The 13,194-nt window shown below is 38.1% G+C and overlaps 1 protein-coding gene across 2 annotated transcripts in view; it reads right to left on the bottom strand.

Moving 5' to 3' along the window:
* The window catches only part of LOC132985165 (MAM domain-containing glycosylphosphatidylinositol anchor protein 2-like), a 186,668-nt gene that overhangs the window by 29,865 nt on the left and 143,609 nt on the right, over window positions 1-13,194 (bottom strand). For both annotated transcript variants that reach the window (XM_061052390.1, XM_061052391.1), the window contains exon 11: window positions 6,215-6,363. In XM_061052390.1, coding sequence (XP_060908373.1) covers window positions 6,215-6,363 — 149 coding nt within the window. The remainder of the gene's footprint in view (window positions 1-6,214; window positions 6,364-13,194) is intronic.

The following is a 13,194-nucleotide window of genomic DNA, read 5'->3' as shown; positions in this document are numbered from 1 at the left end:
CATAACAGACTAACCAGTAAAGAAAAGAGAGTGATACTGATTAGAGATGCCATAACATTGTAAAGGTAAGACATATCTTCAGTTTACAAGGGTAATGTATTTCAATGACTGTGAACAAAGCAACAATGGAGAAGAGAAGAGAAGATGAGAAGAGGAGAGGAGAAGAGAAGAGGAGAAGAGAAGAAGAGGAGAAGAGAAGAGGAGAAGAGAAGAGAAGAGAAGAGAAGAGAAGAAGAGGAGAAGAGGAGAAGAAGAGAAGAGGAGAAGAGAAGAGAAGAGGAGAAGAGAAGAAGAGAAGAGGAGAAGAGAATAGAAGAGAAGAGAAGAAGAGAAGAGGAGAAGAGAAGAGAAGAGAAGAGGAGAAGAGAAGAGGAGAAGAGAATAGAAGAGGAGAAGATGAGAAGAGAAGAGAAGAGAAGAGAAGAGAAGAGAAGAGGAGAAGAGAAGAGAAGAGGAGAAGAGGAGAGAAGAGAAGAGAAGAGAAGAGGAGAAGAGAAGAGGAGAAGAGAAGATAAGAGAAGAAGAGGAGAGAAGAGGAGAAGAGAAGAGGAGAAGAGAAGAGGGGAGGAGAGGAGAAGAGAAGAGGAGAAGAGGAGAAGAGAAGAGAAGAGGAGAAGAGGAGAAGAGAAGAGAAGAGAAGAAGAGAAGAGGAGAAGAGGAGAAGAGAAGAGAAGAGAAGAGGAGAAGAGAAGAGAAGAAGAGGAGAGGAGAAGAGGAGAAGAATAGAAGAGGAGAAGAGGAGAAGAGAAGAGGAGAAGAGAATAGAAGAGAAGAGGAGAAGAGAAGAGGAGAAGAAAAGAGAAGAGAAGAAGAGGAGAAGAGAAGAGAAGAGGAGAAGAGAAGAGGAGAAGAGAAGAGGAGAAGAGGAGAAGAGAAGATAAGAGAAGAGGAGAAGAGGAGGAGAGAAGAGGAGAAGAGGAGAAGAGAAGAGGAGAAGAGAAGATAAGAGAAGAAGAGGAGAGAAGAGGAGAAGAGGAGAAGAGAAGAGAAGAGAAGAGGAGAGGAGAAGAGAAGAGAAGAGGAGAAGAGAAGATAAGAGAAGAGAAGAGGAGAAGAGAAGAGAAGAGGAGAAGAGAATAGAAGAGAAGAGAAGAGAAGAGAAGAGAAGAGAAGAGAAGAGGAGAGAAGAGAAGAGAAGAGAATATGAGGATAAAGAGCACCAGTCCTAGTTGGTGCTAAAAAATGTACAGTCTGGGGTCCAGAAGCCTAGCAGGAAGTGCACCCCATGCACAGAGGACTTATACTATACCTTGAGAGCTGGTGGCCCAGGTAAAAATCCGTGAGGAAAAAAAGGATCATAGTTTTGATTCAAGAATTTGCAAACATCTTCTTTAATCATCATAAATCATAAAATAAAACCAGAGTTCTCAAAATGATTTGCATCCTTTGTGTAGTTGCATTGTTTCAGATCAACATCAAATAATCAAATAAAGAATTTAAATACATACAGAAAAAGGCACTACAATAATATGAATATGTATAACTTACATTCATAACAGCTAGCTGCTCTTTACCTACATTAACCTTCAAAGTAAATCCCTGAAATAAATTCCCAGTCTGATTTTTCTTGTTAAACATACCATATCAGACTGCATGACTACATTACCAGCACATACATATTTGTGACTACAGCGAGGACAGCACCTCTGTGCTCTGAACACAATCCCCTCATTCTTCTAAAGTTTGTCTTTGGTTATACTCTACAATGTTTTGTTATCCTTTTCCACAGGGACCTTGAACTGACAGGAATTTATATCTCTTCTTTGCACAATGCAGAGTACAAAAGAGAAGCTACTTTAGATGACTAAGCTCAGGTATCACACAAAAATTAGTTCATGCTTTTCATGTCTGATGATACAATAGAGCCTCCCCCAGAAATTCAAAGAAACAAAACGAGGGCTTGCTGCTGCATTTGCTTGGGGCGAAAAAAAAGTCGGTACATTATATCCTTGAGATTCAGTTTAAGGGAAAGACAAGTTACAGCTTCTGCATCACAATTAGTGACTTTACATGCCCTTCTCAGTCAAAGGGAAAGAAGAAATGTGTTACCAACAGAGACAGACAGAGATAGAGTGAATGGAGGTGCGATAGCAGAGGAGGAGAGTCAATGTATGTTTGTGTGTGTGAGAACAATACCAATTAAGTAATTACTTGGTACCTGGATGATCCACAATTATAGGGGTGCAAGTTTTCATCAGCATTAGTTTGCAGGTAAATAGAGTGTTTTGTCTACCATGGGTAATTGCAGATGGAGCACTTGTCCCTACCTATCCTTTCAACTTTTCAGCCAGCCTCTAAAGTACAAATGGCACGGCGGTTAATTGCTATAAATTACACAGAGCCGGTCTGCAAGTGTCTGTGTCTGCTAAGAACACCACAGAGGAGGATGTATCATTCTCAGCACATTTGGTATCATCAATATGTGTAAAAAACAAACTGTTTATAAAAATAGTGACAGAAAAGTACATGTGATGTTTACAACTATAGACATACAGATGTACTCAAAATGACGCATCTTGTTATTTTCATTTTTGGCAGCCTGGCTAATGTCTGTTAATCGATGGTGGGTGGTTTGCAGATGCCAAAGTGAATGTTTTCTTTCTCAAGTCTGCAGCGATGGGCGGTTGGAATATTCAGAAGTTATTTACACAACTGACAAAATGTATTTTCATCAAATACTATCTGTAAGCAGTGGTAGTAAATCATGTTGGCGCATTGAAACCACCATCAATCTGGGCTCATATGCTGATTTGCGGGGCCTAGTGGTTATGTAGAGTAAGTCCTGCAAGTGGGCGGCCTCTTCTGTAGCTCCTTTCCTGCAGGTCATTCCCCACTCTCTCTCTCACCCCGATTTCTGACTCTGTCCACTGTTCCGTCTAAATAACAAAGCCCCAAAATAAACCTGTTTCAATGTGATTAAGAACAAAAACACGTCAATGACTAGTTTTTACCTAATGTTTTCTTAAGACGCAGATGTCTAACAGAGGTAGGTAACCACGGTAACATAAAAATGAAAACAGGTTGGAAGTAAAATAGTACACCAACATTTTTGGACAGCAGATTGTCATGAAGAGAGGAGACTCTTGTTCACTGAATTAAACTGTGCTTCAACTTTCTGATGGCCAATTCTACCATGTTGTCTGTTGTTGTAAGATAGCTTTTATGATCCAACATGTATGCGCAAGGAGCCACAGAAACACTCTACTTCTGCAGGGGGTGAAGCCAGGTAGGCTGGGATACATCAGAGGCTTTGTTGCTACGGTTACTCAATTTAAATACATGCACATTCTGTATGTTGTCGGCACATTTGTTTTGAACAGTGAACAGAGAGTTACTTACTGGAACTATTAAAAGGTTTCCAATTCTCTATAGTGAACTGACACTACTCAGCCATTCAGAAAGCAGTTTTCACCCAGACCATGGTATAAGACGTGCTAGTAAGATGTAGCTGAATTCTTTGGAAAACAATGATTGGGAAAATGATATCTAATGTGTGTGTGTGTGTGTGTGTGTGTGTGCGTGTGTGGGTTCGTTTTTGTGTCCCAAAGCTCTCGGCAGATGGAGGCCTTAAATGCTGGCAAACACTTCCTCAAGCTCTAACAACAAGTAGAAGCAAAAAAAAAAAAATCAATTTCATGAACATAAAAAAATAATAATTGAGCTTAAAAATGCAAATCAGATTGAATGTGAATTTTAATTGAGGGAAGAAAAAAATCTTAAAAGATGTTTTTGATCATACACATACTTATAGGCTTATAGATTTGGCACTTTTGTTTTGATTCTCATTAATGCTCACTAAAACCCTGCTTCTGCGCTCAATTAAGGTTTCTGTTTACATCCCATTACCTTTCATTCCCCACATTTTCCCCACAGAGGCAGTGCGCCATATCGATTTCATTTCCTTTGATTGCAGCAGCAGTTGGGGATTTTTTATGGCAAATTTGAAAAACAGCAGGATTGATCAAAGTGATAGCAGAAGCAGAAAGAAAATAATTAATAATCAGAGTGATGTAATGTTGCTCACGGCTTGATCTACTGTAGATTGCCTGTGTGTAATTAGTATGGCTCCTATTGATCTGCCAGCACACACTGACTTGACAGATCAATTCAAAGAGAGCAAAGGAGGAAGAGGAAGACTGAAGAAGCAGTTCTGAGGTGGCTGGATATATAGATTGGAAAAGTTATCTTCCAGAGGTTGGAGAAGGGTAATCAAGCTTGTGGACAGCAGACGAGGGTTTGGAAGTAGCCAGCTAAGGTATCAAAACAAGGCCAGATGTCACCCCTGTCCATTGAATCCCTGACAGGTGCCGTGATTTGTGTTCTATGATTCTCGCCCGTGCATGCCTTTCAGCTCGAGCTTCATTCCCGTTTCCCCTTCAGCAAGACTGTCTCTCAGGAGAGCACTGGACGATAACACAAAGCAATCCATTACAGAGGCACACGCTCTATCAGCCCTTAGTATTAATTCAAAAGTAGGGAGAGAAAATGATAATAATTCTCTGGGAGCTGCTGCTGGATCTATGAATAGATCAAAGCGGTGTAGTCCATGTGCCGAAACCTTCTTTACTGCACCTCTCCTTACAAGAAAGGCCAGCTGCATTTATTTATTAACAAAAGAAACATTTACTCTACTTATTTTTGTAACTTGCTTGTAAGCAATGCTTCATACCTAAAAGCCATTTCACACCTCTTATCACCAGTCCAAATCAATACTCAAAGCAGAGTCAATCAATCACATAAGGTTGGTGTGAAGTCAATCCTGTGGAAAAAGTCTCAAAATCTTCCCTACAGTGAAGAATCTCTTTCAACTGAGACAATGGAAGATTGGTTGTTATGCCCGGCAGGAAGAAAATAATGGTCACAGTGTGTACCCTCTTGAGATATCAAGGCAAGAAGGTGGAGAGAAATTAATTTGCTTGTACACTGATTGTGTGCAAAAACAGACTGCAGGAGTGACGTGCTCATTTTTAATAAACAAATGGAGAAAAGGTTGAAGAGTTAATGAGATTCCTGAATGACTGTGAGTCTGTTTAAGCACAGACGTACGCAGGACTATTGCCAAAAAAAAAAAAAGGGTGAAAAAATGTATAGTCCTGGCAGGTTTTCATTCAAACGCCTGGCAAGCTGGAACATGGGCTCTGCAGGCACAACATCATTTATTACCAAACAGACCAACTGAGATGGTTGACAGAAAAATCATTGTGCTACACAAACAGAACTGGTGGAGAAGGTGTTTTCAGGCTTCAATTCCTTGCGGATGTAGTGTGAAACAAACATTAAATTATATTATTCATTGCAAACAACTGTCAGGATACGCTCGCTACTTCTGAGCAGAGCTGAGAAAGATTAAGCACCGCAGTATGCACTATTTTCTTTTTTTAATACATGCTTTATTTTTTTCCAACAAGCTCTCGAATTGAAGCCAAAGCAAAGCAATGTTAACCCGAACATCTGTGGCGTTCAAGGAGCCAATTCAATATCTCAAACTTTATATAAACTGAAGGTGGTGCAACACCTGCTACTGTAAATAAAAACTCTAAAGGCCAAAGTGCTGCACACTGCCATGGGGAGAGAAAGAGAGGAAGGTAAACATTGATTGCCAAAGAGAGAAACTGTAACCATGCCATCCATCAACGCTGCCAGCCTGTCATCTGCGGAGTTTACTTGAGAAGCAACAAAAAACAGGAGCTTTTCTTGCACTTTCCCTCTGCGGGGTTCCCTTCCTCTCCTCTGACTGAGCCTCTGAGTGAGAGCAAAGACATGTGCAAATCATGATAACCTAAGAACTTACTGAAACCAATTCCCCTGACGGTTTCTTATTCATTCTGCAATGGCCCATACAGGCTCGTTCCAACCCTCAAAAACTGCAGAAAAAGGCAGTCAGTGATAAGCAGCATAAGATTTGGTGCTGTCAAATGGAATATAACAAACAAGAGCTAGCTGTGAACATTCTTTATCACCTGCTTACGTTGGCAATAACACAGGTTTGTCATGCCACGTGGTGGCATCATCAAACAACAGTAGAAAACAGTCTGAACAATAGCAATGACTCAACGTTATTTCACCAGAAGCAAACATTTCTTGAAGCTGTAATAACAGCACATTGAAAATAGACTTCTCAATGTAAGGAGAACTAAAATGTGGCACCAATAGGTTAAAAATAGAATAAAAGTAGATAAGAAGGCACAAGACAGTTCTCTCTAAGTCTTCCTACCTGTCGGATGCCCAGTCTGTAGGCCACAATGCGGTCCACAGCGTTGGGGTTCATCTGGGTCCACTGCAGCTTGAAGCCATAGACTCTGGGTCTGTTCTGCCACAGAGGGCTGTAAGTGTCGTAGTAGAACTCTGGAGGGTAGGCCTTGCCTGGAGAGAAAGCAGATTGAAAATATATGAACGCTTGAAGAAAATAAAGACAGCACAAATTGTACAGGCAACATTATAGAATTGAAAAATGCCTGTATCTCACTAAGCTGTGTAAACTCCTGTATATTTGTTTTCAGTCATAATTTTCTTTGAAACTGTGCATATCTTTTTTGTTTCTAATAAATAAAACAAACTATTCCCTTTATTTCTGTTAACATTTCTTACCAAATATTTGCCTTTATTGATGTGACAGCTAGAGAGAGAAGCAAATGTATGTCAGAAAGCTTGGGGTAGATGTGCGTCAAAGGGCTGAGGCCAGGAATTGAACCTGTGGGAGGTCGGTAAAGGAATGTAGCCTCTGTTTATGGGGTTCCTGCACCAGCAACTGAGCTAAACTGGTGCCCCACCAAACCAGTTACCTTAAAAAATGACTCATTCATTCTACATTAAAACAGTGATTGTAACTGTTTGCCTAATACTGATACATATTTAAGAAGGCACAAGCTGTTTTTTCACAGTAAATTGTAAAAAAAAAAAGACATGTACTTTTGTAGCAACAAGTTTATATAGCAAGATGTCATGTTTAAAGTTTGATCTGCGACACAATGCAGGACTACAGTAAGAAACTCTCAGGTAGTGTAGAACACATTATACGGTAGCTTCAACACACTAAGTAGTACTTGCCACAAGTACCCAGTTCTTGAAACATATATATCCATATATGCCTTCATTAGATAAGATAGCTGATGATAGATAGATAGATAGATAGACAGACAGACAGACAGACAGACAGACAGACAGACAGACAGACAGACAGATAGATAGATCGAAGAGATCAGATAGATAGGGGAATTTGCATACGTCAGCCTGCAATGCAATGGCCGGGCCTCGCCATGGTGAACCACCTTCTTGATCATGGTATCTCCCCTGCCAGGTAAGAAGATATTTTGGCCCTTTGTTGACATGCAGCAAAAAGCCGAGGTTGAATCCATGACTGTGCCACTAAGACTGTAGTCTCTGTACATAACCGCTAGGCTAACCAGCGCCCCAAATGACCTTACATTTTACCTGTTGATTTCAACACACTGATACTGTTATATTTGCAGAGTGAATCATAAGGCAGACTCAGAAAAGTTAATCTTAAACCATTTGCATGAATTCACAGCATTAAAGTCAGAGGGAACGTGAATGGTAAACACATGCAAATGGAATAAATGACATGTTTTATTCTAAAAGGTCAGTGCAGATAGAGTTGTATTATTATCAAGTGAAATGTGTATGAATTCTTACTAATGTAGAATTAAAGTAGGTCTGTGTGCGTTTCAGAGAAGCTCTGCAGCAGTGTTTGATTTTTCACACCATGCATGTATTCTTTAATATTTCATTGTAAATATAAACTTGTAAATCTTTTATCTGCTTACATATGGAGCCTTAAAGCCTAAAAGAGATCTGGATTAGCATGACAAAGATGTTCAGTATGCTTCATCTATGTATGTATCTTCTGTTTGCTCTAGTTTTTATTCATTCTCTGTGTTGGTCTTGTATGTCCATTCTTTCTATAGGATCATTAAAGATGTGTCTTATATGATCTGAGGAATAGTGCTTCACTTGTATTGAATCAAAGCCTGTACCAGACAGTTTTATGTCTCTTGAATGTGACGACTATCTAAAGCATGATGGCAGATCCTACCTGAGATGCCTGTAAACTCAAATCGCCCCCTCAGTAGAAATGATTTCAAACAGCCTGTGCTCGTCTTTTTTAGAAACACACACACGCATCCTCTGAAAGCTTTTCTTTAAAAAAACATGATTTGCTTTGTTTGATACTGTTGAGGATTTATTTTTCTAAAGCAATCCTGGCGTGAGCTGAATGAATCTTTCAAGTTTCCAGCTTTGCAGTCACTCTCTTAAAGCAGATTTCTGACAGCTGAGGCAGGAGCAGGCAGAACCCTGAGTTTTAATCAAGATCTAGAAACAAGCTTACAGGATGACCTTCAGAGCAAATAACAAGAATCCCCCACCAGTCTAAGGCATGTTTATTGATGGATAACAACATCCAGGGCAGATGATTGTAATAGCTATTGAAATGACAGAAGACTTGCTTTTGCTGGCTGGAACAATAGTAACATCAATATGTTATATACCTGTGTGGAGATGCAGCAAGTGGTTGATGTATGTCATGCAATTACATAAATCTGTCAAATAAGTTTGTGTCACTGATTCATTGTAATGGTGTAATTATTTGTAAACAGGGTTACTGTTCTCCTGGGAATATCCCTCCTCAGTCTTGGCGTGTTTAGGTCCTTGATCTATTCAGTTGCCTTTAATTTGATTATGTGTTACGATACTCAGGGGAGGATAAAAACGATAACCTGGGAGTTGAAGGTTGTAAGTTCACATGATGACTGGTCTTAAATCTTATTATGGTTATGATATATAGGCTACAGGCTCCATTTTCAACTCCATCTTAATTTTGTTAAAGGTCACATATTATACTCCTTTCCAACAAGTTTTAATAAGTCTCAGAGCTCCCAAAACATGCCTGAGAAGTTTCTTGTTATTAATCCACTCTAATCTTGTATTTCATCATGCCCATAAACCCCTCTATTTCAGCCCTGCTCAGAAGAGGCTGTGTAAATGCAAAAAAGCTGCGTTCGACCCTGCCCCTCTGGAAGGGCTTGGGTGGCTTGGGCTTTCTTGCAACATGCCTTTCTGTTAACAGTGGAAAGGCACTGTAAAGACTCAGAGGGCACAACAAACACCAACCTGTGGGAGTGTCACCCACCTGGAGGAGAGGTTACTACCCTTTGTGATGTCACAAAGGGAAATCTCCAAAGGGCCAGTTTGAGCACTGAAAAGTGGAGCAGGCGAAAGATTTAATTTTCTCATATTGGAGAGTTTGTGGACAGACTAGGGACGCATATTAGTGTTTGAAAAACATGTTGAAGTGTATTTTTCATAATATGTGACCTTTAAAACTTTTTTTGGTGTGACAATGTTTAGATATTTAAAAATAGAAGACAGAGCGTGTCAAACCAACATTTAAGTTATTAAAATTTCCTAAAGAGCTGAAAGCTTGTCTTTAGATCAAATCGATACCTCAACATAAAACGATGAGGCAAACACTTTTGGATGTTGATGTAAGTATAGACAAGAGAAACATATGGTGGATGATTTCGTTATATCTTTTTTTTCATTGCAGCCAAGTTAACACTTAGGTATAATAGCTCAAATTTAAAGAAAACAGAAGCAGTGAGACGGTAAGAATAATCTCACTGGTTTGATCATTTCTAATAGATGTCCGTAATAATTTATTGAAATAAACAATTAGGGAAGTTTTCATTACCATTTTAGTATAACAGTTCAGGTTAATGATGCTTTGTGCCGACCAATGCAGATCTCTGTGTACATAGAAAAAAAAACAGAAAAAGCAACAGCAACAAAAAATGAATTAAAAGAAAAACAACCGAAGTGAGAACAATACTTTTTTAAAATACTTTTTATTTGATAGTTTTGAAGAAAAATAACAAACTGTCAGAATGAGCGTAGACCTACATATAAGTGCATCATCTGTACAGGCATGGATGAATATTTCTGTTAGCTCATTCTACGACAGAAGAGAAGAGTGAGCAAAAAAGAAGGAAAAAAATAAAAATAAAAGAATAAAATAGAAAAAGAGCAAAAGAACAACAGAGCATATTAACTTATCAAAAAATATAAATTAAAAATTAAAAACAAAACAATAAAAAAAAGTGGGCCTTGGATTGTTCTACTCTAATAGAATTTAATATATATTTATGTGTTCTTCACCATCTGCTTGTGGCTTGTATGCTCAAGTATACGCAAAACTTCGCTCTTTGTTGATCTTCGTTTCGCCCCTATATTAAATCTGTGTCTGTTAACATCTTCCATCGTGACTCAAAGACGTCACCTAGATTCCTTATCCTATGTGTAATTCTCTCCATATTATAAACGTCCTTAATTGTTTCTTTCCATTTAATTATTTGTGGTTGGGTTGGTTTAAACCAGTTTTTAGTTATCTGTTTGATCGCTGTTATTCTTAAAATTCTATAGAGGTATTTATCTGAGTTGAGGGACAGAGCATGGGGGGGGGAGCTCCCAAAAGTAGATCTTGTGGACCGAGGAAGAGGTTACATTTAAAAATCTTGTTTATTTCCTCTTTCACTAAGGACCAGTATTGTTCTAAAACTGGGCATGAGTAGAATATGTGAGTGTGGTTAGCTTTGCGCCAGCAGCTTGATGTGACGCTATGGATGTATTTTGATTGGATGATAGGTGTTTTGAAGTATCTAATTTGAAGTTTCCAGGAGAACTCCCTCCAAAATAAGGAGCGTGTTGTTTTCCAAGTGTTACAACAAATATTTTCCCATTCATCATCCAATATGTTTACATGTAATTTGTTTTCCCAATTAGTCAGTGCCTTAAGTCTAAGCACATCTCCCTCCCCTTCTATAATTCTATAGATGTTTCCTAATACATTCTTAGAGTTTTGTTTGTTATACATGTTGGCTATATATGTTACTAAGGGGTGTATGTCATTTAGAGTCTTATTGCCCATTATTTTTGTTAAGTAGCTTCTTACTTGGAGGTATTTAAAAAAATGAGAATTTGGCAGATTGAAACTTTTTGAGAGATTCTCAAAGGTATCCACCCCCTTATATTCAATGAACTGGATAAATCTGGTCAGCCCTTTTTCAGCCCATAATTTAAATTTATCATCTATTGTATTTGGTTTGAAGTCTCTATCGCTTGCAATTTCTCTCAAGTACACCAGGTCTTTTTGGAGTTGTTTTATTCGTGTAACTTTTACCCAGGCTCTTAAAGTACTGCTAGCGCAGGTGCTATCTATTCTATCGGCGGTAAAATTAGTTACTTTAGTAAATATGCATTCATTTAACGTTTTCTCCATTTGTGATATTTCAATTTTTCTCCATTTTGCTTTATCCAGGCTAGGATTACTTTTATTTGGGCAGCTATATAGTAGTTAGAGAGGTTTGGTAGGGCTAGTCCTCCAGATGTTTTTCTTTTTTTCAGTGTCTTAAATTTAATTCAAGCTTTATTCCCTCCCCAAACAAAGGTATTCAACAGTTTGTCCCATTTATTAAAGTTAGTTTGAGGAATGCATGTTGGTAGTTTTTTAAATAAAAACATGAATCTTGGCAAGATGTTCATTTTTATTGTTTCAACTCTTCCTGTTATAGATAGTGGTATGGTTGACCATCTCTTTAAGTCCTGTTTAAGGTTGTTTTCCAGTTTGCCATAGTTGTATTCTTGTAATTTAATGAGGTCTTTGGGGATGAACACCCCTAAGTATTTAATTTTGCTTTGTTCCCATTTAAATTGATATTTCAGTTGAGTACCTTGATCTATTGGTTGGCCAATTACCATTGCCTCTGATTTATTTGTGTTTAGTTTATATCCAGAAATGCCGCTGTATTGCTTTATTTCATCCATCACTGCAGTAAGAGACTGGGTTATATTAGTTACATACAGAATTACGTTGTCTGCATACATTGCCATTTTGTGTTCTTCCTGTCCAATATGTATTCCTTGTATATTGTTATTATTCCTCATTTTTTCTGCTAAAGGTTCCATAGCTAGTATAAAGATCAATGGGGAGAGGGGGTCCCCCTGCCGTGTACCTCTTAAGAGTTCAAAGGATCTCGACAGGGTGCCATTTACTATAATCCTCGCGTTTGATCTATTGTACATCATTTGTAGCCAACCAAGAAATTTTCCATTGAAGTCAATTTTTTTTACATGTTTCAAATATATAAGGCCACAGTACCCTATCAAAAGCCTTTTCCACATCGAGTGTCAACATGAGTAATTGCTGTTTTTTTTCTGAGAGTGTTCAATTATGTTTAGAGTCCTTTTTACGTTGTCACTCGTGTCTATTTGGAACAAAGTCAGTCTAGTCTAAATTTATAATATTAGGGATTATTTTCATCAACCTGTTTGCTAAAATAGCTGTCAGCATTTTTGGTCAACGTTCAGCAACGAAATTGGTCGATATGACGCACAGTCTGTTGGGTCTTTGCCCTCTTTGTGTATTACTGTAATTATTGCTGAGTTCCATGTGGGAGCATACTCGTTAGTATCGAGGGCCCAGTTGTATACTTTACATAAATATGGTATTAATTCTTGTTGAAATTCCTTATAAAATTCATTTGTGAAGCCATCACTACCTGGGCATTTCTCATTTTTAGTTTTTCGTATAGTTTCTTCTAGTTCCTTCTCTGTTATTGGTTTTATCAGCTCTGTGTTTTCTTCTTCAGTTACCTGGGGTAAGTGTATATTTTCAAGGTAATTCTGGATTTTTTCCAGGTTACTTTGAGACTCTGGGGTGTACAACTTCTGGTAATAATTTACAAATTAATTTGCTATTTCTGTCCTGTTAAATAGATTTTTTGAGTTCCTGTCCTTTATTTTCAGTATCTTTGCTTTTGTATTTTGTTTTTCAGCCGGAATGCCAGTAACTTTTGTGCTTTTGGTCCGTTATCATAATACCTGTTTAGTGAAGGTTAATGCTTTTTCAATCTTTTCCAGTTCAATTTGGTCTAACTTTTTTCTGATTTGTCTTATTTAATTTAAAGTCTGCCTTTTGGGGTATTGTTTGTGTTCATTTTGAAGTCTATTTAAGGAGATTAATAATTGCGGGTATCATTCAAAAGTGAGTTATTAAGTCTCCAAATTGTTGACTTTTTCTCTATTTCTAAGTTTAATTTCACAGATATCATTGCATGGTCTGATACCTCTATTGCATCTATTTCACATTCGGAAACCTTGTCTAGTTCTGTTTTAAACATA

The sequence above is a fragment of the Labrus mixtus genome, chromosome 12 (assembly GCF_963584025.1).
Source record: "Labrus mixtus chromosome 12, fLabMix1.1, whole genome shotgun sequence".
Classification (NCBI taxonomy): Eukaryota; Metazoa; Chordata; class Actinopteri; order Labriformes; family Labridae; genus Labrus; species Labrus mixtus.
The sequence above is the reverse complement of the archived record's forward strand: the minus strand, read 5'-3'. Positions and strand labels throughout refer to the sequence as shown.